Source organism: Hyperoodon ampullatus (assembly GCF_949752795.1).
Source record: "Hyperoodon ampullatus genome assembly, chromosome: 1".
Taxonomy (NCBI): domain Eukaryota; kingdom Metazoa; phylum Chordata; class Mammalia; order Artiodactyla; family Ziphiidae; genus Hyperoodon; species Hyperoodon ampullatus.
Window position 1 is genome coordinate 199,234,822 of NC_136914.1, and position 25,158 is coordinate 199,259,979.

The following is a 25,158-nucleotide window of genomic DNA, read 5'->3' on the forward strand; positions in this document are numbered from 1 at the left end:
CTGTTGCTCCCCATTCATTATCCATGACAGACAGTGCTAATCAGTCATGACACTCTTGGTGAGTTTTGACTTGACCGTAGCCAGTAGATCAGAATTAGCATAGAAATAGAAATAGAAATCTTTGTGCCATCCTGATATAGGTACTTTTATTAATAATACTATAGAATAATTTCCTAGCCTTTCTTTTTCCCACTTCAAGAGTTCTGCTGTCTGGCACAGTGCCTAGTTCATAAAGAGATACTCAGTGTGCATATTCATTGACTGCATGCATGAATGACATTTGTTACTCTAATTTTTCTTCATAAGTCTTATTTCACTCATGATTCTATTCTGAACCCTTTCAAGTCCTCCATGATTTTCTTTATAAAATTCAGAGTTGAACATTACATATGGAACCCTTCTAATTAATGAATTTGGGATTTGGGATTTTGAGGTATAAATACTTTCCTGATAACTTCCTTTACCCTACTTTGGTCTTCTTACCCTTTTATTGAGAAGTCTTTGTCTTAATCCTTAAAAAGGAGATTAAGAAATTAAAGATACTCTGGGGAGAATCGAGAAAAAGGAAGTACTCAAATCATTTTAAGCAAATCATATTTTATATATCTGGAAGATAAGAGCTTTAGTCACAAGTCTCTGAGTGTGAGGAACAGATAGATCTTTTAGTCTTGCAGAGCACATGACAGATTAGAACTATACTAAGAGTGGGAAATGAAAACATAGATCGTCCTTGAGTACTTTATATTTGACTTAATCACATTTTAAATCAAGGATTCACACTGAATGATAAAACCACATTTTAAAGACCAGACTCAGGAATATGTGTAAAATTTCCCCATGTTCCACTTATCAGAACATTTGATTCCCACCTAAACTTGGAATCAAAGTTTTCAGAATAAGCTACTCTCATTTTCAAAGCCTGCCATAATTTTATTCCATAACTTTGTTCCGTTTTATTCTTGGGGGGGTATATGATTAATTGGCTGGTTCTAAAAGACCATCTTTTGGGTCATAGGCCTGAGAGGCAGAGTTAAGTAAATAATAATTTGATCCCTTAGTTTGATTAATGAAATCACTGAGAACTTAAAAGTAAAATCATCTCTATAGGATACTTAGTCAACTGTAATAAAAATTCAATCACAGTCAGCTGCCTTCTGAAATCCTTTTTAGGAATTCCATTATTCTGCCTTCAGAACAGTGCTGCGTTGCTGACTCATGATCTAGGTCTTACAGCATTTTCTTGGTGTCTTTTCTCCCTGGACTTGAAGTTCCCTTCATTTCTAACCACATTTCCTTTCATTTTAATCTGACCTTTTTCTGTGGGATGCAGTATTTATCCATATTTTTGGTGTCACCTGCTGTTGAGTAAACTTACGTCTCTGGCCTATATCAGAGATGAAAATGTTTATGGACTGACTGACCATTTCACCAATTATTGCTAAGTAAATAACACGTGTTATACTTAATACATTGATAATCATTCCACCCTCTAGAGTTAAATGCTCCCTTGACACTTATGTGAGCCAGACTCTATTTTTTCCCAGTATATTAATGATTAATACATACTTGGTAAGCCTGAAATCTAAAACTTGCTAAAACGAAGAGGTTATTTATGTTACCTCTCCTTGATCTACCAGGTCTGTCAGTCCATAAAAGAAGGCAATTAGATTAGTTTGACCAGACTTTTACTTCAAGTCTTCAGGTTGATTATTACTCTGTAGGTGGCTACAAGTGGATTTTGTGATGATTTTTCTTCATTATTTTCTTAGGTGTAGAAGTAAATTTTGAAGGTTTTAATTTCCATCCCTTTTCTTTATTTTTGTAAACATGACACCAAACTGGCCCCTTTTTCATCTTTAGCACTTTCTGTTCCCTCAGTGAGAAGTCAGCTCATTTAATGTAATCATTTCTGCCAATTTATTTATTATACTGAGAAATAAAAGTCTTCAGGGCCAGCTTATGTTAGTGCTTTAGGTTAATCATTTCATGCTAACACTATATTCTTCTTCAGTTCCTTGCCCTCATGGCTGCTGTTGGGCTTTCTCTTAGTTTACTTTTTTTAATTGGTGGAGTTAAAGTTAATAGGAGCTTTTTAAATACAGTCTATCAGCTATTACCTACTTTCTTTTCTCTTTGATAAAGGGGCAACATGTTTATTCTTTATCTTTCGCAAAATACATTTTTTCCCCACATTTGTTCCTTTTCTGTGTAAATATTTTCAGATCCTCTCTTCAGAGGTCAGGACAGTAGAAAGTATGCTGATTTAAGAATTAAGGACTTGGGTTCCAGCTTCAGGTTTTCACTGATTATGTAATCTTAGGCAAGTTACTTAACATCCCCAAGCTTCCATTTTTTCCTTTAAGATGAAGAAAATATTTTTAGGTCTCATCCTAACCTGTATTTCTGTATTCTGTTCATGTTCTATATTTATAAATTTAAGCCTCACATTTTCACTATTTCTTTGTGCTTCTCAGTTTGTCTCCCTATTCTTGCTGACTTTATCATATGGTTTACCACCAGAATTTCCTCTTATATTTACATATATTTGGTAATACAGATCTACAGTCTTTTGTTGGAAAGCATTAGTGTAGGAAATGTTTCAGAATTCTAAACTTTTCCAATTTTAGAAAGATAATACGTTAATACGTTTCATAACACCAAAATCGAACACATTAACATTAATATTTCTGTGGCCTTATGTCCTTTAAGGTTATATTTACCACCAAAAGAGTTTTGACCCCAAACTTTTTAAAAAACAAAAAACTTTTTTTTCAGTGCTACTTCGATTTTGAAATCGTGGATTATGGACCAGTCATGCGTTTTTCTACTGCTCCTGGATTTCTTTTCCTAAAGCTTTCCATATTGCCTTTCTGGCTTAAGTTTCTGAGTTTATTGAAAAATCTGAGTTCTAATAATTCACTTTTCTAGTTTCTTCACTTTTTCTTGGAACCCAGGACCACTTTTTGATTGTTTTCATCCAAGGTTGCCTTTGCCTTTAGATCCTCTCCTAACTTTTCTCTGTTTGTAAGAATCAGAACCACAGTCAGCCTTCCTAAGAAATCCCAGAATCCTTTAGACAAGCCAGTTATCCTTTGTGCTATCTCGCTGGAGAATCCCAACTCAATTTAAGCCTGCCTTAAAGCTGAGTCACATGACACTGAGCCTTCAGTTTGGAATTTACTGACCCCCATTTTTTGCCTCTTGTAACTTTGCTGCTATTTTCAGATAATGCCACAAGATGGTGCCCAAATAGCAGCAAATTTCTCTTTCTCACATTTCCAAGTGCCAGTTAGCTTCCTTTTCAAGTTCTTTGCCCTTAAAGTTGAGTCAAATATAGTATAGGAATTCCGTATGGGATTCTGCTGATTTGGAAAGATATGTCAGAATAGCAAGAATTAACTCTAAACTCACCTTGATTTCTGTAATCCCCCTGGTTCATGACTTGCAAACTCTTTTAGTCTGAAATAATTGCCCTTGGAAGGAAGCACTTAGGCTTAATCATCTACATTTTATGGTGTCAAGATCAATGACTGACTAGCCATGAAATTAGAACTGGTATTGTGGCACCTAGTGAAGTACTTGGGTCACCAAACCGTGTATGGTCTTTATTGTCTCAGGTATTGGTGAACGTGTTAAATGGAAACTAAGCTTCTGTGTTAAAATTTGAAGATGGATTGCCCAGATTTGTGCATTTTTTGTTTTTAGAAATAGTTCTTAGTTTCCCTCCATTATATATGGTCATTTTTCCATGCTGGAATTGGTGTTCCAGAAGATTTCTGACTCCTGAAAGTGCTCTGAAAATATTGAAATTTGATTTTCCTGTGAAATTTTTTTTTCTTTTTTTTTTTTGTAGAATTGTAGTAGAGAGATATGACTAAAGCCCAGTGGCTGCTATTTCCATTTGAGCAAGAAAGTAGAAGAAAAATATTGAAACATATTCTTGATGCCTATTGAAATGTTTATATAGATCAGTAGACTGGGAATAATGGGCACTTTTACTGAAGCACTAACACAGTTTAGAAAGAGAATTAAATATATTATCAGCAAGACAAAAATCTGGATCCTGCTCGGTTCTGACTTATTCCATATGCTTTTTATTTCTATTAGCCACAGATCTTTCTCTTTTTATTATATAGTAATAGAAACATTGTTCCCACTTACAAAGCACTTGGAAAGTTAAAAATATTAACTCTTGGAATCAGGTAAGAGAAAACCAGGGAATTCAGCTATCTTATGATTAAAGTTTGCCTTGTAATTCAGCTTAAGCAAAAGTCACTGGTTATGTGAAGTTATACTACCATCTTAACACTGCCCTTATTTACAGAGAGAAAACAATTGGAAGCCAAGCAACGGGAAGACATCTGGGAAGGCAGAGACCAGTCTGCAGTTTGAACATCACTTGATGACAGGGATAATTCCAGGAATTCAGAAAATATTTCCAGTCTTCAGAGGATTTTTCCAGAGCTCTGTGTACATGCAGATGTGCATGTTAATGAAAGAAAGAGATAAGCAATCAAGACAAGGGCTGACTAGGTATAGGAGGAAGATAGACTCCTGTTTGTCTTCACTCGTAAAGCAGTTCTTTGGAACTGCCTTAACTGTGTTGGACGTGGAAGGAAGCCATCAGTTAGGAAGGAACTTGGAAGCTGTGACTTCCAAGAGTCCTCTGGACAGGGCAAGTCACACTTCCAAGATGTTTTAAGCAAATGCAAAACAGAGGATTCAAACCTGTGATGATGGGAGATTAAGGCACCGCAAAGGCAGGGTGTTCCTTAGTACCTCACAAAGCTGAGAACAGCAGTATTGCAGGGGGTGGGTGAGGTGGGCGGTCAGAGGGGAGGGAGCTGTTAGTACAAGGAGATGGAACGGTATCTGGTGTACTTGGTGTTCACAGAATCTGCACGGCCGGTTCCAGAACCCCCAAGTTGGTGAACTGCAGCAGGTGTAGGTATTTGGACTCCACAGCTTGTACTAAGCTGAGTGCCTGGGGCTGCTCCAGCCACATGGCAGCCTGGGGCATGCCCGCTTCATTCCTTACAGGAAGCCGGTCTTGGGAGCTGTGTGCCAGTTCCAGTTTAAGCAGTACTATCACGTTGTGAGAGAAAGACATTAAAGCCCATTTTATGACATACATCACTCTGCTGTTGGTCAGCTTTGTCATCCCCCTAAAGAAACTGGAGAGCAGCTCTCCCCTTACCTTCACCCCTGGAGTGCGGTGCACGGGTTCGGTGGGTCTGCTGGGCTTACTGAAGCCCGCTGAGTAGACTGCTGATCATCTCTGTGCCCCAGAGCACACTACAAACATACTCTCCTGGGACTGGCGTGTGGTGGCTCCCCTCCCCTTCTCGTCCTCTTTGCACATCCCTGCCCCACCCTCTTGCCTTTTGCCATTTTTGTCCAATCTGACATCCTGCAGAAGGCATCTGGCACACAGCATGTTCTTGGTATGATCTTCTCTGCCTTTGCCAGAGGCATCTGGCAGGCCACACCAGACCGTCCATTATAGTGAAGAGCAGCGAGAGTCAAACACACACCTCTGGGCAGTAAGAGATTTCCTAAAAGACATGGACAGGTCAGAGCAGTCAGCTCAGGCTTTATCCTTCTCTTATCTGCATCCTCGGTGTTTTTGAAGAAATCGTAGTGGTAGACCTCCGGGTGCTGAGAGAGCAAGAAGTGGTGTCTCATTGTGCTTTCAGTGAGGGCAGCAGCCTCATTTTTGTATGATTCAGTGCCCATGACAATGATGGATTATTAGCATTGCCTAGAAGATGGTGTAGTGGGGCTCCGTCCAAACGTTCCTCAAATGACACTGGCCTTGGGTCTTGATCCCTGCCGCTGTTCCGGTCTTAGAGCCCTCTTACAGTTCCTCAGCATTGTTTTTCTCATCCTTTGTCTGTTCAGAAACTGTCCCTTGTTCATGTTCAATACCTCCATTCCAAGTTTGGAGGGGTCATTAAGTCCTCTTGACCCTCTGCCCCAGTACTACTTAGGGCAGGGCCCCTCTCTTTGGCTCTGGCGGTACAGCTTGTGCTGTCATCATAGAACAGAGGGAAGTCTGTTTGAATAGTATGGCTGCATTTGAAAGGAAATGCAGGAAACTAGCCAGGTTTCATACTGAACAGTATACCTCTGAGGTAGACCTTTGCTCTGTTTTGATTCTTCGAGGCTGAGAATGGCCTTGGGCGGTAAAAAAAAAAAGTGATTGTTCCTATCACTTGCCTTTGAGGGTGCTTCCCCTTTCTGGCAGCATTTTGGCTTCTAAGGGCATTGTTAATGGTAACACATAGTCCCCAGTTTTCTTGTAGTACTCATAATTTCAACAAGTTACGTTTGTCCTCATTCTAATGCTGTGTACTTGGTGGTCAGTAACTTACACTTTTTTTCGGATAACAGTCAGCCACCTCTAACTTTCAGATTTATCCTTATAAGTAGATCCAGAGAAAGGATTTTTTTAGCCAAAACTGAAAGCTATGGAGTGCTCCTGCTTCGGCCCTTAGTAGAGAATGTGCTTTTTAGTTGTATTTTTCCAGTAGCTGGAATTGATGTATACTGGCTGGAGGTAAGAAAGAGGACCTTCCCTGACCCAGCACGGACTACTTGAGCTTGTCCAGACAGGAACCAGATCCTTGGTCATACCTACACCATGCTTTTATACACTCAGCTAACTGGAGAGCACCCTGTAGCTGCCACTGGCTCCTTTGGTAGATATTTGAGAAGACAGCTAACGCACTCTGCTGTGTGTTATATGTTGCTTCCTGTATGTTGAACTTCTGAATCCCAGTATCACCTGGAATTTATAGTAGATAGATACATTCCCCTTGAGTTCCAGTATACTCCTCACGGAGTGGAAGTCTTTGTGGAATAGGAATAAATTAGGCATCTGAATGGTAAGCTGAGGTTCCTAGTACTTCAGTTTCTCTGAGACAAGAATTGCCGAGGCGAAAATCATCAGACGTTTTTGGTTCTGTCTGGAATTTGGTGGTTGGTATTCTGTTAACATTCCTCATTTAGTTACAAGTCATGCCAGCCGCATCTTCCCATATCCTTCCCTTTCAAATCAGAGGTGTAACAGCACAACCCTTGTATAGCTTTTTCCAAGAATTAGAACTGGCTGCACCTATCAAATGTGTGATGTGGGCAGCAAGACTGAGACCAGAGCCGGCGGCTGGCTGCCTGGCCTGCTTTTTCTGGCCTTCTTGGAAACTTGGATCCAGCCAGAAGCTGTGGGTAACCTCCCTGCCTGAATCTAGTCATCAGTCACCACACGCTCCCCCGCCAGCTACACATTCTTTCACAGACCATTGGGTGCATGTGCGAGTATAATGTTGTTACTGTCTGGGAGATGTTTGCTGGATCCAACAGGAAATCAATCCTTCCCTTGTTTACCTAAATTGCCATGCCAAAGTATAGTGCTCCCTCTGCCCTAATGAAGGAGGTGAGGGAGCTGAGAAGAGGGATGGTAGAGGAGAAGAAGGAAAAGCGCACTTCTTTGTATTCACAGAGGATACCCCAGAGCGGGTCCCTTTTTACTGGCTAAGGAAGGGCAGCTCTCATATGTGAGGACGGGAGGACTATTGTAACTTTGCCCCATCTACCACCATTCACTCTGGCCTTGCAGCCTTGGTTGTAAAAGTTTACCGTCTTTGGACGTTTCCTTCTTTCCACCTACTTTTCATCCCTTAACCTTTCCAACCCACGTTTCACCACAGAGCCTAGGGAGGGAACTGCGAAGCAGACTGTAGGCTGATGTCGGAGAAGTGCAGTGGGGCTGTTGTGAGTAGTATGTGGGCTCCACACATCTTAGTAACCAGGTCACCAGGAGTGAAAAGGGGTAGAGTTAGGGTGCTGGGAACTGCCAAGAATCACAGCCAGTCTTGTCTTTGTAGCAGTCCATAGTGAGCAACCTTTATTGGCATTAGGGCATCAGACCTGTAAGGATCATCCCTCAAGTGTGTCTTAGTGGAGACAGGATTAAGAATCATGTCCAGGAAGACCATGGGATTTTATACCACCTGAGCAAGGGCCTGTCACAGCCACGTCAAGCAGGGATGGTGGCCTTTCCTAGGTTTAGTCCTTAACTAAATTAAATGTTCCCCCTTCTGACCTCTCCGTAGTCTCCTGTCCTCCACTCTACCAGACGTGTCTTCTTTTTCCTGCAGAGATGAGCGGCCTGTTTGACCCATTTTCTTTCCACTGCAAAACTTTATTCAATGCAAAATTCACTCCAGAAGCCTGGGGGACCCGACCTTTAGGCCGGTCCTGAGGCGCACAGTGACCTTGCCTGCTGGGGTTAGGGCAAGTGTTCTTCCCTTGGCAGAGGGCCTGGCAGCAGCTGGGGTCCACAGCACCCCGGGACTCTTTCTGTTCGGCCTCCTCTTGCTGCTCTGCGGGAAGACCATATCTGGCCACTCCTGTGAATCTTGCCCCGTCTCAAGCACTCAGTAACTGGTGGTTTGGGCCCGTCAGGAGACAAGGGGATGCTTGAGGCCTAAGCTTCCAGGGATATTAGAAACACCCATATGTGCAGTAGGATAAAGGTAAGGGCACTAAAGAACAGACTCTTAGAGAGTATGGTAGCTGAATTCTAAATGACCTATCAAGCAAGGGACTGAATTCACCAGCTTCTTTGCCAGTTGTGACTTTGATACAAGTTGTGTTGCACAGAGCTCCTAGCAGAGAGCTGACCTGTCCTCCTGTGTATTTTGGTCCTCCTCCAAGACATTTGCAAAGCACCATTTAGATGGGGGACTGGGCCACAGTCCATTCCTAAGGAACTGATAGCTCCTGAACCAGGAACTCTGGGGCAAGATCCGGGAAAGACTGGGTCTCCTATGGAAGAGGAGCTCAGCTGAACAAAGCCTGAAGGCCATAGTCCAGAGACCAAAGGTCCCCAGGGGACAGACCCAGTGCCATCCGAGGGAGCAGTGCCGTCCTGGTTTGGTTATCTTGCCATCAGAAGGCTTCCTGAGCAGGTTCTTGGTGCCCCTTGGCACTGGCCCCGTACCCTCTGAGTTAGGGCTCTGTGAAGGGCATGGCTCCAATAAGCTGAGGTATCTGGTGTGTGGGCAGCAGCTGGGGGTGTGCAGGGGTGCCTTCAGATGAGGTTGTTCCTGAGACGCTGCTCCTGTTCCAAGGAGCTCTCTGTGTTAGCTCGGTGTGCGTCCCCTGCGGACCAGAGGAGGGCAGGTAAGTAGTCAACCTGACCGGAGTCTCATCCCCTCCCTGACAACTTCACAAACACCAAGACATCCTGCCCAGCTCAGCCTTTCCATCAGGTTAGTCGTGGGCACAAACAATCCGTTCTATGGAAATAGATGCCAACAGATGCGTAGTTGCAGGGACATCGGGAAGATAGGCTGTTGAGTGGAAAGGGTTGTGCTGGTCACTCTCCCTTGCCCCCTCCCCAGGTTCATTCTCTACCCTTCTTGTTCTCTCATGCCCTGGAGACCTGACCCCTAGAGACTGCCGACTGATGTAGGTCACTGGGAAGAAACAGCACGAGATTAGAGGATGAAAGGAGGGAGGCCGGGGCATTTCTTCCCCTGTTTGTGCAGTGATGGTCTCCTGCCCGCTGTTCCCTCCTCCTCAGTGCTAGCGCTCGCCTGGCTCCGGGACACACTTTGCCCCTTCAAGCCCAAAGTGATAACAACATTCCACTCTTGCTTATCCCCGGACGTCTCAACACTCCTCATCTCCTTAGTCCTACTCACACCTCAGTATAGTCCTCTCATTAAATAACCTCCCACTCTCACCTGAGTGTGCCCTGTGTTTCCTGCAAGGACCCTGGAGGGGTCAGAGCTGTGTAGTGTTCTTTCCTTCCTTGCTGCCCTGGCCCCCTTGCAGCCTGCCAGCAGCATCACGGAGGCTGTGCCTCCACACCTGCAGCCTTAGGTTCCAGCCCCTGATCTCGCTCACGCTCCTGTCTCACTTAATGGCAGCAGAATCTACTCAGTCCCACAATTTTCAAATCCTTATTCCTCTTCTCACAGTCTTCCATCTGTTGCCAGAGTTATCTTTTGAAAACGTAAATCTGATCTTCCTGCCTCCTTGGCTGAAATTTGTTAGTGGTTCCCAGAAGCCCACGGGATCAAGTCCATTCTCTTGGCAGGAGCCACCGTAACCGCCCCCCTGCAAAGAGCTCTAGTGGGTGTGACTGCATAGCCCTATTTTACAAAAGAGAAGACTTCTGAGGAGGAGATTTCCTCACTGTCTTAAAGCCAGAAGGTGGTGGAACTGGATTTGGTGCCCAGTGAAGCCCTCTGAAGCCAAATCCTATGTGCCTTCTCCTCGTCCCCTCTCTGACCCGTGCCTCTCCTTTGCAACCAGCTCAGATGTCCCTTCCTCTGGGAAACCTCAGCTGGCCTCCAGGTGGTTGCTCAGAGAGCGCTCTGCTTGCTCAGCAGTAGTTCACAGCGGTCTGGGGTACCCAGTAGGATTGGGGTTACCCATTTGCATGTCTGCTTACCCTACCTGACACTTAGCTCTGCCTTTTACTCCTGTTTATGTTCCTAGTGCCTGGCAGTGCTCAACACAGAGGTAGGTCTTAATAAATGTTGACTAAATGAACACGCCTGCTCCACCCTGTGTGTGCAGAGTGTGGGAGTGACTGCACACACCCCACAGCAAATACAAGCACTTTAAACTCTAAGGTAGAGGAACCTGCTCCCTTTCTGTACAGGCAGGTGAGGCAGCCACCTCCTTACTCTGCTCCCCACTGGATTGTTGCTGCTTTGCCTGAAATTACCAGTCCTGCAAGTGTCCTGAGCCCTGTTCTCCATGGTCCGCTTCCTGTAAGCAGTGATCAGGGCTGGCGGTAGCAACACGGATCTGGGGGACTTCTACGTTGGCCTGTGAGGCAGTCAGCCTGGGATAGAGGCAACTAAGAAAGACCATATGAAAGGAAGGGGAAAAGTAACAGACTGGAAAGGGGAAATCCTGACATGGCCTGAAGGAACAGGAAAGATTCCAGGCCAGATGGGAGACAGGTTACAATCCAAACAACCTTAAGGACAAAGAGGGATGTAGAAATAGTTATTGGGTGGGGCTGATGCAGCTTGTTCCAGAAATCTATGAACTTCTATGAAGTTGTCAAAGGCAATTCATCTCTGTCCCCTCCCCAGCCTTGTACACACACTGAAGTCACACACAGGGACACAGGGTCTTCCAGCTCCCCGAGCTCGCACGGGGCTGGTCTCATAGTGGCCCGCAGTCACCTGTGTGGCAGTCGTGCAGCCAGACCCGTTGCCCGTCATATTTGCAGCGGCACCGCATCACGTTGTTCGAGAAATCGGACTCTGCCACCTCGAGCTTGGGGTTCACGACCACCTGGAGTGAGAGATGGGCCAGCTGAAAACAGGTGACTTGGCTTCTGAGTTGACCGTGGCTGTGATATCCTTTACATTTCATGTAGTCTTGCAAACTGTGCTCCTCTTCTTAATTAATCCTTACAGTCACCCCAGGAAGTAGGCATTAAGGTCCTTATTTTATAGATGGGGACTGAGTTGTGACGTGCCCCTTGTTCACTGAATCAGGACTCAAATCTAGGTCCTGGATTCTGATCCCTTCCCCTATGGTGTAGCTCTTTCACGCGCCAGACCTGTCAAGAGATCCTACTTATGAAGCTCTCTTTCTTCATTTGACCTCAGGGAGCTTTTGGAACATCTGGAAGAAATGGAGCTCCTGTGGGGAATGCCTAAGCCCACTTACCTGGAAGATATAATCCCCAGGGCCCACGTCTGTGATATCCACCCACTGGCAATCAATGTCATGTCGGTAGGTGTCCCAACAGCCAACGGTCACGCCCTGTTCCCCAAAGTTGGCACATGCGTAGCGCTTCTGCATTCCTGTAATGGAGGGTGCTGACAGTTATTGAGGCCCTGAATAGATGTTTGGCACCAAGCACCTGCTAGATCTTTCACATCCTTTACCATTTAATCCTCACAACAGCCTTGCCAATTAAATGCAATCAGACTAGGGGCCTGAGCTTCAGCTAAATATGTTGCCTGTCGGAGTCAGAATTCCTACTAAGCATGAATCCAGCACCATAGCAAAGCCCATCTGTGACAGAGATTATTTCTTTGGATGCACTAGTGGAAATTCCTGTTGGCCTAGGAAATGTGATTAGAAGATTCCAGCCCTACTATGCTAATTCATTTGCCCATACAACCCTGAGAAGAGCCAGTGTTTTACCATGCCATTTCTAAGGGCTAGGAACTGTGGGTGTGCGAATAGGAATCAGACAATCCATGCTAAGTCCCAAAGGACTTAGCAGAAGTGAAACAGGTCTGCAACTATTATCCAAAAGAGAAAGTGTTAAGCATTTCAAAAGTGGTACACGGTAAGTTGGGAATGCAGAGGAAGTAGAGAGGGTAAGAAATGTATCTTTTTGAATCGCCTGGAGTGCTGACTGTTGCCAGGCTGGAGTCTCCAGCTGCCTGGGGCTGTTAAGCAGGGCAGAGGGGATCCTGAGCCCAAAGGGGCCGAGGAATATAACAGAGGAGGATATGCCGACAGGAAACCACATACCTGTAGGGCAATTTGTGTCCTCTAGACAGAAGCTGGCCTTGTGCCCCTCAGCCACCTTGGAGCCATTGAGAGTGAGCAGGTCATAGTGGGTGAAGACCTCAATGCTGTGGTAGTGCCTGCGGAAGGGGCAGAGCTGTCAGCCTGGCAGCAACAGGAGAGGGTCCTCACAGAGGAGCTGGTGGGAAGACTGAGGCACTAGGCCCCATCATTACCCAGAGAGGAACGCTACAATAGCAGGGCAGTGCGCTTCTCCCCGCCAAACCCAAGATGAGTGTGACCCATGGCCTACTTTCCTGGCACCCCTGCCAGGCAGCAAGACATAGCTGCCTGCGTCACCTAGGGTCTCACCCGGGTGAGGAGAGGTAAGAGCTCCAGGAGACTGCCTGGCTGCAAGGCCTGAGGCCTGCAGGTGGAAAGAAGAGACACGTCCAGGGACCAGCCCAGGAGCGGAGTTGCTGAGTGAGGAGGGATGCTTCCTCTGCTCCCTGACAGCCTGGGCCCAAATTGCTACCATTGTTTCCAATCCAGTTCTAATGACAGCTCTTCATGCTGCAGGGAAAGGTACTTATTATCTCACCAAGGCCAAGTCCCAAAGTCACTGCCCGTTCCTCTCAGCTTTCCCCACCCACGGCTGTGTCCTGAACAAGAAAAACACCCTTTTCCATTCTGCCTTTGTCACAGACATCATCTCTCCTTCTGTCTGGGCTGGAGGCCCCTGATAGGAAAGAACGCTCATTGTCTCCTTCCAGCGCCAGCAGCTCTTCCTTGCGGGCCTCGCTCTGCTGCTGCAGAAACCAGCAAGCTTTTTCTGCACAGCCAGCGTCCTGGATGGTATGGCTATTTTGGGTCTCCAGGTTTCTACGAGTCCCCACTTCACCTGGCTTTTAAAGACAAGGCCTCAGGGCCAACACAAAAATTGTCCACTATCATTCTAACGGAGACCAGCTCTGCTGGCAAGGACTGCTCTGTGGACACTGTGGTGGAGATGGACATGTGGGTACCTCCTGGGCAGGCGAGGGAGTGATGGAGAAGGCAGGTTGATGCTCCTGGGATTCCTCACTGCCGCCCGGAGGCAAGGCCAGTGAGGCGTCTAGGAAGGAAGGCTCTTTCCCAGAGCGCACGCCCCTCCCAGGAAGGCTTGCCCAGAAATGACCAGACTGGTTGACTCCCTGGACCCTGGTTTTGTCCCCCTAGAGCCGAGGCCTGAGCAGGCACTAACCTGTGGCACTGGTGCCAAATCCAGCTGTGGCGTCCTGTCTTGGGACGAAAGTCGGCCCGGCCCAGGTTGTGGATCTGTGAGGAGAAGCGCAAGAGGCGCCGGTGTCCGTAGGGCCAGTCCATGCGGTCAGCTGACTGGGAGAGGCAGTTCTCTTCATGGGCACAGTACAGCTGGCTGAGCGGGCGGTCCTCCAGGTAGGCCGTCTCCTGCACTAGCTGGGCGTTCAGCACGAGGTCTGCAGCACCTGGGCACGGTGGAGACCCAGAGGCTAGAAAGGCAGCCAGTTTGGCTCCCTGGCCTAGGGGACAGCCTTGCCTCCAGACTAAGCTCTTTTGGAGGTGCCGGAAGAGCAAGGCAGTTTAGGAGTCAGGAGATGTGAGTTCTAATAACAGGAACGATCCATCACCTTAGCCTAAGCTTGCTGGCTTTGGGGCCAGACTGCCTGGGTTCCTCTCTTGGCTTGATTTTTAGTTACACCACTAACTAGCTCTGTGACTTGCTCAACCTTTTGTCTTTCATTTTCCTAATCTGGATGATGGGGAGAAGAAGAAGAAGATTAGTGTGATAGTACCCGTAACGTGCTTAGATCATGGTTGGCCCATGGTAAGCATGCGGGTGATGTAAGCTAGTATTTCTTCTGTAGAATGCGTCTCAGCCCCTAAGTGCCTCTGTAGCCTAGCTCATATAACCCCTCAGTAAGCTCTGCTGACCCCTAGCTTGTTACCTCGGCTCACTCTTTCTCTGGGCCTCAGTTCCAGCAATGCGAGGGGCAGAGGGAGAGGGCTGGAGGGCTGGAAGAGTTAAGCGCCGAGCCTGCCCCTGGGTTCTGCCGTTCTGGTGCATTCTGCTGCAGTTCCTAAGCCTGTGCTTCTTCCAAGGTTCCTGTTCTACCCTGGTTGCTATCAGGGGTGTTCATACCAGGGCATCCTGTGCATTCTCCTCTGAGGCATCGTGGACATTCTGGTGCGTAAAAATCCAACATGCTAGAGCCTGTGTCTCCATAAGCTGCTCAGTGCCTCTCCCGTTCCCTTCCTGTCACAGGGGCTCTTACCCTCCTCAGAAGCCAGCGTGTTGTCCCTCACTGTGTCAGTACAGAAATGAGGAGATGCACAGCTTTTGCATGTAACGTCAAGAGAGAAATTTGCCAATTCTCAATGTTTGTTCATGCAAAAACTGGGTTACACTTTAGATCTGGGGCAGAGCTATCATGTGGGTGAGCCTTGCGCTGACGATGGCGAGATGGGAACACAGGTTTATTTCAGGGGACAGGCGTCGAGGGTGGGAGCTTGTTTGCTGGATGGTGTCTGTACTACCACTAAATGCTCTTGGAATTCCTGAGGCATATTTTGGAGAGAGCTAAGGGTATGCCCACTGACAGACCCTAGAATTCCTGAGGGAAAAGAGTGCTTTCAGAGAGAAGAAGAGAGAGGGTAAAGGCAAGAAACAAGTGAGAAAAATTACAGAGGAGGAATGGGGACGACCACAGAGATGGCAGGTCGGCTGTCTGTGCTCAGCCGTTGTGAAGCATCAAATGCATTCAGGAGAAGAGCTGCCACTCCAGGCAGTAGAACAGAGGGGTACAGGTTCCTGGGAGGGGAGAGACGGGGGCTGGGAGGAAGCCCCATCACCCTGCAGGGGAGGGTGTGCCGTAAGGGCTGGCACTCTTCCAGTGTGCGCTGGACAGAGAGGAAGCCCTAAAGCTCACTGACAAGAGTTAAGGATGTTTTGGCATTGAAGCCTGGCTGGGAAGAAGGTCAAGTGGCCACTCAGGTTGGTGGCAGCCTGCAGCCTTTGGACTGGATACGGTTATCCTGGCCCAGACCAGGTTGGCAGATGTCAAACAGGTGCTTCTACCCCAAGAATCTGGGGGTGTGGGGCAGACCGATGCCACAAAATGGTCTTGACCTAAAGTCTTTGGGGTAAATCCCACAGCTCACCATAGGCCCCATGTGTCCTCACATTTCCATACCCTCTACAAGTTTTCAAACTCTTTTCTTACTACAGACTGTAGTAAGAAATATATTTAATGCTGTGACACACATAAATAATTCCAAGAGAAAAATATTACCCTTACTAAATGTATCACATCATTGTTTTCTATCCTGTTTTTTTAAACTATTGGTCGTGACGCAAAGATTGGAAAACACTGTTGTGTATCCTTACGTTTTCACGTATTCTGTGTTTTAATTCTCACAGTAACTCCATGAGATGGGCAGGGCAGGGTTTGTATCCGCGTGTGGCAGGTGATTTGGCCACGCACGTGGTAAATGGCGGAGCTGGTGTTCTGCATCCAGCCCTCCTTCCACTCCCTAACCCTGCTGGCCTTGGAGCTGGGACCAGCACTCAGGGCCCTCCCTGAGGACAGGAGGTGTGGGCTTGCAAAATTAGGGGACTCCCATTACTCACTGTTTGTGCAGGAGACTCCGGCTAAGAAGCGCCCTGCACCGTGGGAGCAGTGCACCGGCCCGTGCCTTTGACACTGCTGCAAGGCCAGCTCTGTGCCTGAGCAGTGCACCCCGCTCATCACCACTTCTCCGGCCCCCGGCGTCCCCTGCCAGTACCAGGTGTCCTACGAAAGCAGCCAGCATCACCCAGTCAGGGCTGAGATGTGCTCTTAGAGTCACCTGACTCCCATCTGAGGCTTGGACCCCATCAGACCACCCACACCGGGCTGTGCCCAGCCTTGGCTTGAAATCTTTAGTGATGCTACTTTGGACCCCTATGGTATTAGAAACGTCTTCCATGTATTGAGGCAAAAATCCACTGCTATGGCTTCCACTGCTGGTCCTGTTCCCATCGCTCTCCCCGACGGCAGCCCTCAGCTGTTTGAAGAGGATGGTCCTGTTCCCTTCCTGTTCACTCGGGCCCGTCCCATTTCCCCAGCTGTTCTTCATACAACCCTAGATGGTCGGTTGTGCTCAGGGTTGAGCCCAGTTCCCCCGGGTGAAGTATGCCCAGTATTGCCCGGCAGGCCTGTGTGGGCGAAGTTGAAGAGGTTCTCCATGACGGCCATGCCCCAGGCCTCTTGATTTTGTTTCCTTGATATCTTTTGAATCTATCCACTTGTTTCCCCCGGTCCAAGCCAGCACCATTCTCAGCTGGGCTACTGCAATAGTGTGTTTCTCTGTATTCATGTTAATCTCCACCCCAGCTGTTTGCCAAACAGCAAGGAAGAAATCTTTTAAAACTGCATCGCGGGCTTTGAATGGTCTGGCCCGTCTCCTCCTTCACCCTCGCGCTTCACACCACTCCCTCTAGATAGCCGCGCTCCACCCCGGCCCGATTTCCTCAACAGAGTCAAGCGTTCTCTGGCCACAAGGTCTTTGCGTGGGCTCTTTATTCCTCCCCCACCTCGTCTGGCTCACTTCTACTCATTTTTCCTACAGACACAATTATGTGCCTATTGTGTGAACGTTTTATGAATGACTGCATCCCTCACTTGACTGTATTTGGAGACGGACTGCTCCGTTAGGCAGGAACTGTGTCCTGTTCACCACAGTATCCCAGCACCCAGCATTATACTGGCGCATAGTTTCACTCATAATTAACTGCTGAGTGAATGAAGGGTCAGCAGCTTTAGCACAGGAAGTTTTGGAGCACAGCAAGGACCTACCTTGATGGCATGGTTGGCAAAGCCCAGGCCAAGCTGTCGGCAGGCCACCATGGCTTCGCTGAGGCCCCAGTGGTCGCTGCACACGGCCCCCCAGCGCTGGACCCCGTTCACGTCCACCTGCACCTCCACCACCCCCTCCTCGGGGCTGCGTCCGCCGGCCAAGCGCACCTGCAATGGTCCAGGGGTGTGTGAGGGGCGGGGCCGCCTTAGGAAGGGAGAGCTCAGGGCTGCCGACCTGGAAACCTGCGGCCCTGGACGTGACACGCCCCTTCTCTGGCTTAGTCTCCTCTGTAAAGTGAGGACGTTTCATCAGATAGTCCCTAATGTCCCTGCCGCTCGAGAAATCTGACGGAGTGCCTGCACCCGGGGCTCCCACTCTGGTACTCGTCCTCCTGCTACCTGAAATCCTACCACTGATGACCATGTGCCTATTGCCAAGGGCTTTCATAGCTATCGTCCCATTCACAATGACCCTGTGGGACAGCTGACCCCATTTTACAGAAGGGAACCAAGGTCTGAGGCGAGAGCCTTGCCCACAGTCCATGTTAGAGTGACCCTTGAACTCTGACCACCCCACTCAGCCTCCCAGTGCCACCCCCCGGTGCTGGCATCCTGTGGCCCTCTGCCCTAGGCGCCGTCTCTCTCGGCTTCACAGGGGACCTGAGAGGGTGGGGTGGGAGAGCCCATGCACCTGAAGAGCCCCATTGATTGCTATTCTGACATCTCTGAAGGCTAGAACCTGGCCCTGAGGGGAAGTAGGCCAGGCCAGGGGAGACTCCCAGAGGATAGGGCATTCCAGGCTGGCTCCAGGCAGGCTCTGGGGCCCAGAGCACCAGCTGCCTCTCATGAACCGCTCCCCACTGGCTCCAAGCAGTGTCCCAGGCTAGCTCGGGGCTCACCTGATCCTGGAAGCCCAAGTTAGGGATGTTGCATCTCACGGCAGCATCATTGTCATGCTGGCAACCATTCTGGGAGCCTTCCAGGGACGGGCAGTCACTGAGGGTCCGCTCATATCCCCCGCAGCGCACCTCACTCAGGTGGATGGGCCCCAGCGCTGCAGAAGGGAAGGAGAGAGGCCATGGGAGGCTCCATCTCTGCAGCCCCACACCTGCGGCTCCCCCTCCACAGAAGCGGAGAACCAGCCTGGGCCCTGGCACCCCAGGACCACCAGAGGGTGGACCGGTGGCACATCCAGGCTCTCCCACCCCACCCCAGGCCTCCTCGCTCACCTTGGCCCAGCTGGGCCCCAAAGAGGGCCTCCCGAGCAGAGCCAAAGCCGAGCTGACGACACACGACGCTGGCGGAGATGAGGTTCCACCCGTGGTCGCAGACCGTGCCCCACCGGCGGTTCATGAGCACTTCTACCCGGCCCTCGCCCGCCTGGGCCCCCGAGCGGAGGCGCACGCTCGTCTCCTGCTGGGAGAAAACCCGGCCTCAGGGAGGGCCGAGGAGGCAGGGGTAGGGGCTACACCCCTGCCAGAGTCCCTTCAGGACAGGCAGAGCCAAGGCCTGGAGTTCTGACTTCTGTAGCTATTGCCCTGAACAAGCTGTCTTTCTCGACCTCCCCCTTCCTCAGTGACAATGAGCGGCCACAGTAATCACAGTAATAACGAATTCCAGCCCTAACAAAAGAGCCTTAGGAGTTGGGGGTCCCTGGGCTTCACAACCTGCCACCTGCTCACTAGGCGAGTCCCCTCCTCTTGCCCAGCCTCACTGCTGCTTTGTCCTTTGGGACTGAACCCAGAGCAACACTTCCGCAGCAGATCTGTGAAACGATTTTAGAGACCCGTGGGGACCTGTGTCAATGAAACGCACAGTGGGCAAGTCACTTCCGTTTTGATGCCCTCCCGCCCACCCCGATTTCATCGAGGAGACCATCTCACGTGGTGCTGCCCTGCCCCAGTGCCTCACCAGCACTTGCTCATTGCTTTTTATAACGAAGGGCCAGGCTCGGGCTCCATACCTTCAGCCCTCAACGGGATGTAGCTACAATGTAATTACAGTTTTTATGGTTACCTTCTATTAGTGGCCAGTGATGTCAGCTTTCCATTTATGGTAGGGTTATAAACGTCCCTTTTAAGTAAATCCCAAAGTTCTACGTTCTGTGAGTTGTTCTCCTCCTCCCGGTCTGAACTGATGCCCCCTTGATAGGGGTGGTTCGTTCTGTGAGTTGTTCTCCTCCTCCCGGTCTGAACTGATGCCCCCTTGATAGGGGTGGTTCGCCGCTCCTCCCCTGCCTCCCCGTCAGTGCCTCCCCGTGGGGTGGGGCCTGTGCCTCCAGGCCTGCATGGGACCCACCTCTGCCGAGGACTCCTTGTGCCCGGGCTTCGCCTTCATAGGGCGGAAGCGGGGCCCTGCCACACAGCTGACCACAGCGTGCATGCCCCCCGGGCAGGCCGGCCGCAGCTTGCCCTGGGCTGGTGCCACCTGCACCTGGCAGTTGGCCATGTGGGGCTCTGTTCCCAGGCAGTTGACCCGGTGGATCCAGAAGGAATTCTTCTTTGTCAGGCTCTGCAGTCTGGAAGACAAGGGAGACTGAGGGCAGGGGAGGGGTTGAGGGTTGTGCTCAGGACTCAGGGAGGCCAAGGCACTGGGGAGGGGAGAGGGGACTGGAGGGGAGGAGAAGGGGGGGAAGCAGGCCCATCATGCCACACCCCTTTGCACCCGCCCCTGAGGGTGCTGCTCCTTACCTAGACTTGGGATCCTTCATCTTCGAATTCCAGACTTTCCTGGATGGGAACAAACAGGCAGGGAGTCGAGTGGGTGCAGAAGTCCTACCCGCTGTCACCCTGCCTCCTCATACTTGTCCTTGAGTCTGTACTAGACTTACAGTTTGTAAACTTGTTCATTAATCTTACTCCAGTGCTGAGCTTCACCACAGTCCTGAGAGAGTGGCCACCCCACAGATAACGATGATCTCCATTTTACAGGGAGGGAAAGCAGGGCGAGCAAGTTCCCTTGACTAAGCCCAAAGTGGGTGTCTCTTCTGCACCGGGATGCCCTGGGGCAGGCAGCCCCAAGCTCGCCCTTCCCCCAGTCCAGATGAAGGGCAGCCTTCAGGGAGCTACCGGAGAAAAGGGGCCCTGGGGAGAGTCCTCTGGGGACAGGTGGAAGTTGAAGGCCTTTCTGGTGGGAGCTGCCCAGGCAGAGATACTGAGGCTATAATCAGGGCTGCCCTCCTCAGGGGAGGTTGGCGAGCCAGCCAGGCCCAGATGTGCAATTACCGGGCAGCAGGGAGTCAGGGACCCAGAGCCCAGTCATCTCCAAGGATGGGGCCACGTGGCTGGGCTTGGAAACCAGGGTCATCTAAGTCAGAGACACGGGACAGACCAACTAAAAGTGATTGGGGATGGGCAAGGGTAGATGACTCAGATGTTTTGTGGGAGGTTTATCCCTTGATGAGAAACATATGAAGCTTTCACTGACAGAGCTGGTAGAACTATGACTCGTCATCACTTACAGCCTGATGCAATCTTGGGACAGTTCTGTCACGTTTCTGACAGAATATTTTTATGTTTCCTCTCCCCAATGCCGCCCCACCCCACGCCTGGCTTGGACGCAACCCAGTCAGAGCCTGGCTTGGATCGCAGTTGAGGAAATTCACTGAGACAAAGTTCAGACAATTCCCTGCGGATTGGATAATTGAGGCCCAGATGCCCTACCAAGGCCCACAGCTCGTTGTTGGCAAAGCTTAGACCAGAACCCAGGCCATCTGTACTTGTGGGCAGCACTGTATCTTTACTTTACTAGTTAGGTCTAATTTTTTAATCAGGGACACAATTTTACATTTATTTACATTTCATTTGGGGAGTACTCTGTACTATAGTCAATTCTTTTTATCTGATTGGCAAGTACAATTTTTATTTTCTGATTGTTTCCAGAAATTTCCCAGGGTCTCCAAGTTCATCCTCACTCTTGTCTTAATTACTGAGGGATCCATAACCCAGGAAACCCAGGCACATTGCTCCACTGAGCCTGTTTCCCTCCCAATCCCAACACCCACTGAATGTCCTCCCACAGACACTACTCCTGCCAATCTCACCGAAGTCTGCAAGGTCCCACGTCACACACAGACACATGCACGTGCGCGCGCGCACACACACTCAGCCGCTTCCACAACCCCGCCTTCCGCGCGGCCCTCCAGCCAGCCGTCCTCCTACCTGTAGTAGTGGCTGATGACAGGCGCCTCGCTGGGGAAGCCCAGCATCCCGCACACCACCCTGCTGTTGTTCCTGGTCCAGCCCTGGTCACACACCTGCCGCCAGTGGCCCTCGTACTTCACCTCCACAGCCCCCTCGGTCACCAGGCTCTGCCTCTTGGCACTGGCGAGAATGGGCTTGAGCCGCACCTCCTCCAGCCGCCGGCCCTGTGGGATGCGTGGTCACCATGGGCCCCGGGATTCCTGCCCCCGCTGAGCCCGCTGCAGGTCTTCACGTGGGAAAGCTGGGGCTCGGAGCACTTAGAGATCACCCCACTCAGTGCCCTCATGGGACGGGCCAGGAAACGGAGGCCATGTGGCTCCGTCCTTGGGGATGATGGGGAGGCATTTGCTGAAGGCCACACAGTGGGTAGGAGGCAGAAGCTCGGTTTGTTTAGGGTCCTTTCCTCGACTCCAGAGAGAACCAAGCAGATCCACGCTCTCCTGGGGTCAGGATGGGAGCCCTTGGAGTCTGGGAGGCTTCCACCAGGCACAAGGGGGCCTTCTTCACGCCACCCTGGGGAGGGCAGAGGATGGGCACACACCAGCTGCCTGAGACCACCAGCAGGATCCTTTGGCCCACGAGAACCCCGCCCTAACCCTGGATGACTTAGACCAGTGCGAAGCCCCCTGTCACGGCCCGCCCCATTCAGTGGGCCACGGCCAGCTGTCCTCAGGCTGAGGCTGTCTGGCAGCAGAGGGTAGAGTCAAGACACCTGCCGTGCCTGCTCCTGCTGTTTGGCTTGGGCTGTTTTTAGCTTGGAGCTGTCTGTGCCAGGAAGAGACAGCAACTGTGGCCGGGCCTTGCGGGTGAGGCAGCCCCTACCTGCTGCTGCCTCCCTTGTGGGGAGCAGCTTCCGTGCTTCCCGGCAGGCCCGGCCTCTGGTTCCCTGCCCGCCCTTTCTCAAGCTGGGGCCCTCTAACCACGCACCTGCTCCAGGCCACAAGCAGGCCTCAGGGCCCCAGGGATGCTTCTCAGCCCGCGTTCTGCTCCCTTTCCCCTCCCTCCTCCTCCAGGCTCACCACCCGGAGGCCCTCTGTCCCCTGACCCCCTCCTCAGCTCAGGCCAGGGCCTGAATGGCCTCCTTACCTGGGGCCCAAGGGCATTGGAGACCCTCTCAGAAAGGGAGCCACGCTGGCGCTGCGGGTGGCACACCACCCCGACGTCCTCCGAGTGGCTGCAGTCACTGACACCCCAGCCATTAGACCTGCACTGGTCCAGGGAGCCCTCTGTGCCCACACACTGAACGTTGTCCAGCCAGATGGGTCCTGTGTGGGAGGGGACGAGTGATGCTCAGGGACAGGCACAGAGAGGCAAGTCACGGGCTCTGCCTCCTGGATAGGACCCCACAGTTATCAACTTTCCTCTTCCAAAGCCTGAGTAGAAAATGGGGGTGGAGAGAGGAGTTGGTTCTCCTGGGAGCTTGGTATCTACATCCCTGCCTAGTGTCTCCTCTTGGCCTCAGGTCCCATAGAATCTGCTTTTGGAAAATGCCAGGTAGGTCTGTTAATTAGATCTACCTGTTCCCTCATCCATCCATCTAGTCATTCACTCAACAGCATTTGCTGAGCACCTATTGTGTGTGATTGCTATATTCAAGGAACTGAGAGTTGAGTGGTAGTGATGGTGGCGATGGTGGTGGCCTCACTGCAAGTGAGAATGGGAGGGTAGGACAGGTCATTTGCAGCTGGAGCACTCAGGAAATACCTCACAGAGGTGGTCATTTGAGCTGGGTATTAAAGGACTGGTGGGAACGTGACAGGTTCTATTGGAGCCTCAGGGAGCCCAGCCCCTGAGAGAAGCCCACTACCATCTCCTCGTCATCCTGCAGGGCAGCACCAGTCACTCACCCTCCCCTGGGCCATACTTGGCGCTGTGGGCCCAGGTCAAGGCGGCTTCAAAGCCCAGCTGGCGGCAGGCCACTGTGGCCTCCTGAAGCGCAAAGTCGTCATCACACACGGTGCCCCACTGGTCCTGGTGCAGCACCTCCAGGCGGCCCTCCTCCGGCCTGCTCCCTGGGCCCACCAGCCGTAGCTTCATGGTGCTCAGTGACTGCAGCCTGCTGGGAGGGGTCTGGCCCAGCAGCAGGAGCAGCAGGAGCGGGGGGAAGGCAGCTGGTAGGGACCACATTGTGGTGACTCCAAGGGCTGCTGGGGTCAAGGCACCTGGGAACGAGTAAATGTGACAATGATGACCACGTCTACCCCTGATCTCGGGTGTCTTCTGCTAGCAGAGACAAAGGGTAGCACAGGTCCCTCCGAGAGAGTGTGTGTGTGTGTATGTGGTGGCATGGATTGAGTCTGGGCTCTGAGATTAGTCGATCTGGTTCAAACCCACCATTCCTTGGCCATATGACCTTGAGGAAGTTTAAGTTTAGCCTTCCTGAGTCTCAGTCTCCTCATCTGTAAAGTGGGGGTAGTAATCCTTATCTCCCAGTGTTGTTGTGAGTGTTGAATAAAGTATGGATGTAAAGCGCCTACGTAAAGGGCTTATCACGAGCCTACCACATGGCAAGTGCTCAATGAACAGCTGTTTTTTTGTTTTTTGTTTTTTTTTTTTGCTGTACGCGGGCCTCTCACTGGTGTGGCCTCCCGTTGCGGAGCACAGGCTCCGGACGCGCAGGCCCAGCGGCCATAGCTCACGGGCCCAGCCGCTCCGCGGCATGTGGGATCCTCCCGGACTGGGACACGAACCCGTGTCCCCTGCATCAGCAGGCGGACTCCCAACCACTGCGCCACCAGGGAAGCCCTGAACAGCTGTTTTTGATGTCGTCTTATATGTAGAAGGTGGGGGTACCTACACTTTGAGTCATGGGGAGCCCCCAAGGGCTAGACTGTCCGAGCTGGAGGAGATAGAGGGTATTTGCATCAACTTCCTGACTCTAGAAATAAGGAATTGGGACCTAGGGGGTTTAAGAGACTTGCCCAAGCCACACAGCAAGCTCCACCTCTAGGTCCACCTACATGCATGATTTGTACGTTGAGTCAACGAACATTTTTGGAATTTGCTTCAGGCCAACTATTAGGCCAGGTGCTGGGACACAGAAGTGAACACATCAGACACTACTCTGCCCTCATGAAGCTCAGAGATGAGGAATCAGAGAAGGGCCACTTAACCAGGGCCTTGTTGGATGAATAAGAGTTCTCTTTTTCCCCTTCAGAGAAGGGGAATTCCAGGTAGAGAGAACAGGATGAGGAAACAGGGAAACATGGAAAGAGGTGAGTTTGTGCCAGAGCAGGGAGTGCCCTTAACCCTGTACTGCAGTACTGGGGGCTTGGAGGGGACTGAGGTGGAGGGACAGGCTGGGGCCAGACGATCAAGGGCCTTGTGCACCATGCAGAGGGTTTGCCCTTCATCCTGTAGGAAGTAAAGGGCCCTGGGAGGGTTTTAGGCAGTGACCATACACAGGAGAGGGCTCCCATCTCCAGGAAGCTGTCGTCATATGCTCTCTGGGTCCTTACAGGGGACGAGTTGGGGGCTCCCCCCCCATACATTAGCAGGCTTGCTCCTAGGAGCAGGGTTGGGAAGAGCACAGAGGACGGTCATCCCTGGTTGGAGCTGTTAGAGTATCTGCAGCCACCAGTGCTGAAGCTCCTCCACGG

The 25,158-nt window shown here is 50.6% G+C and overlaps 2 protein-coding genes across 2 annotated transcripts in view; one reads left to right on the top strand and one right to left on the bottom strand.

The window, feature by feature from the left end:
• The window catches only part of R3HCC1L (R3H domain and coiled-coil containing 1 like), a 51,326-nt gene extending 46,549 nt beyond the window's left edge, over window positions 1-4,777 (top strand). Inside the window, exon 7 of the mRNA XM_079706520.1 lies at window positions 4,325-4,777. Coding sequence (XP_079562646.1) covers window positions 4,325-4,392 — 68 coding nt within the window. The 3' untranslated portion in view covers window positions 4,393-4,777. The remainder of the gene's footprint in view (window positions 1-4,324) is intronic.
• A 4,317-nt stretch (window positions 4,778-9,094) lies between these two features.
• On the bottom strand, window positions 9,095-23,686 carry LOXL4 (lysyl oxidase like 4; the record flags this gene model as incomplete). Its single annotated transcript, XM_079700066.1, has 14 exons — window positions 9,095-9,165; window positions 11,214-11,325; window positions 11,707-11,843; window positions 12,526-12,641; window positions 13,745-13,988; window positions 16,151-16,313; window positions 17,358-17,525; window positions 18,257-18,411; window positions 18,587-18,770; window positions 19,656-19,875; window positions 20,048-20,086; window positions 21,518-21,723; window positions 22,646-22,824; window positions 23,407-23,686. 14 exons carry the CDS (start codon window positions 23,684-23,686, stop codon window positions 9,095-9,097), a joined length of 2,274 nt encoding a protein of 757 aa, XP_079556192.1.
• Between the last annotated feature and the right edge of the window lie 1,472 nt (window positions 23,687-25,158).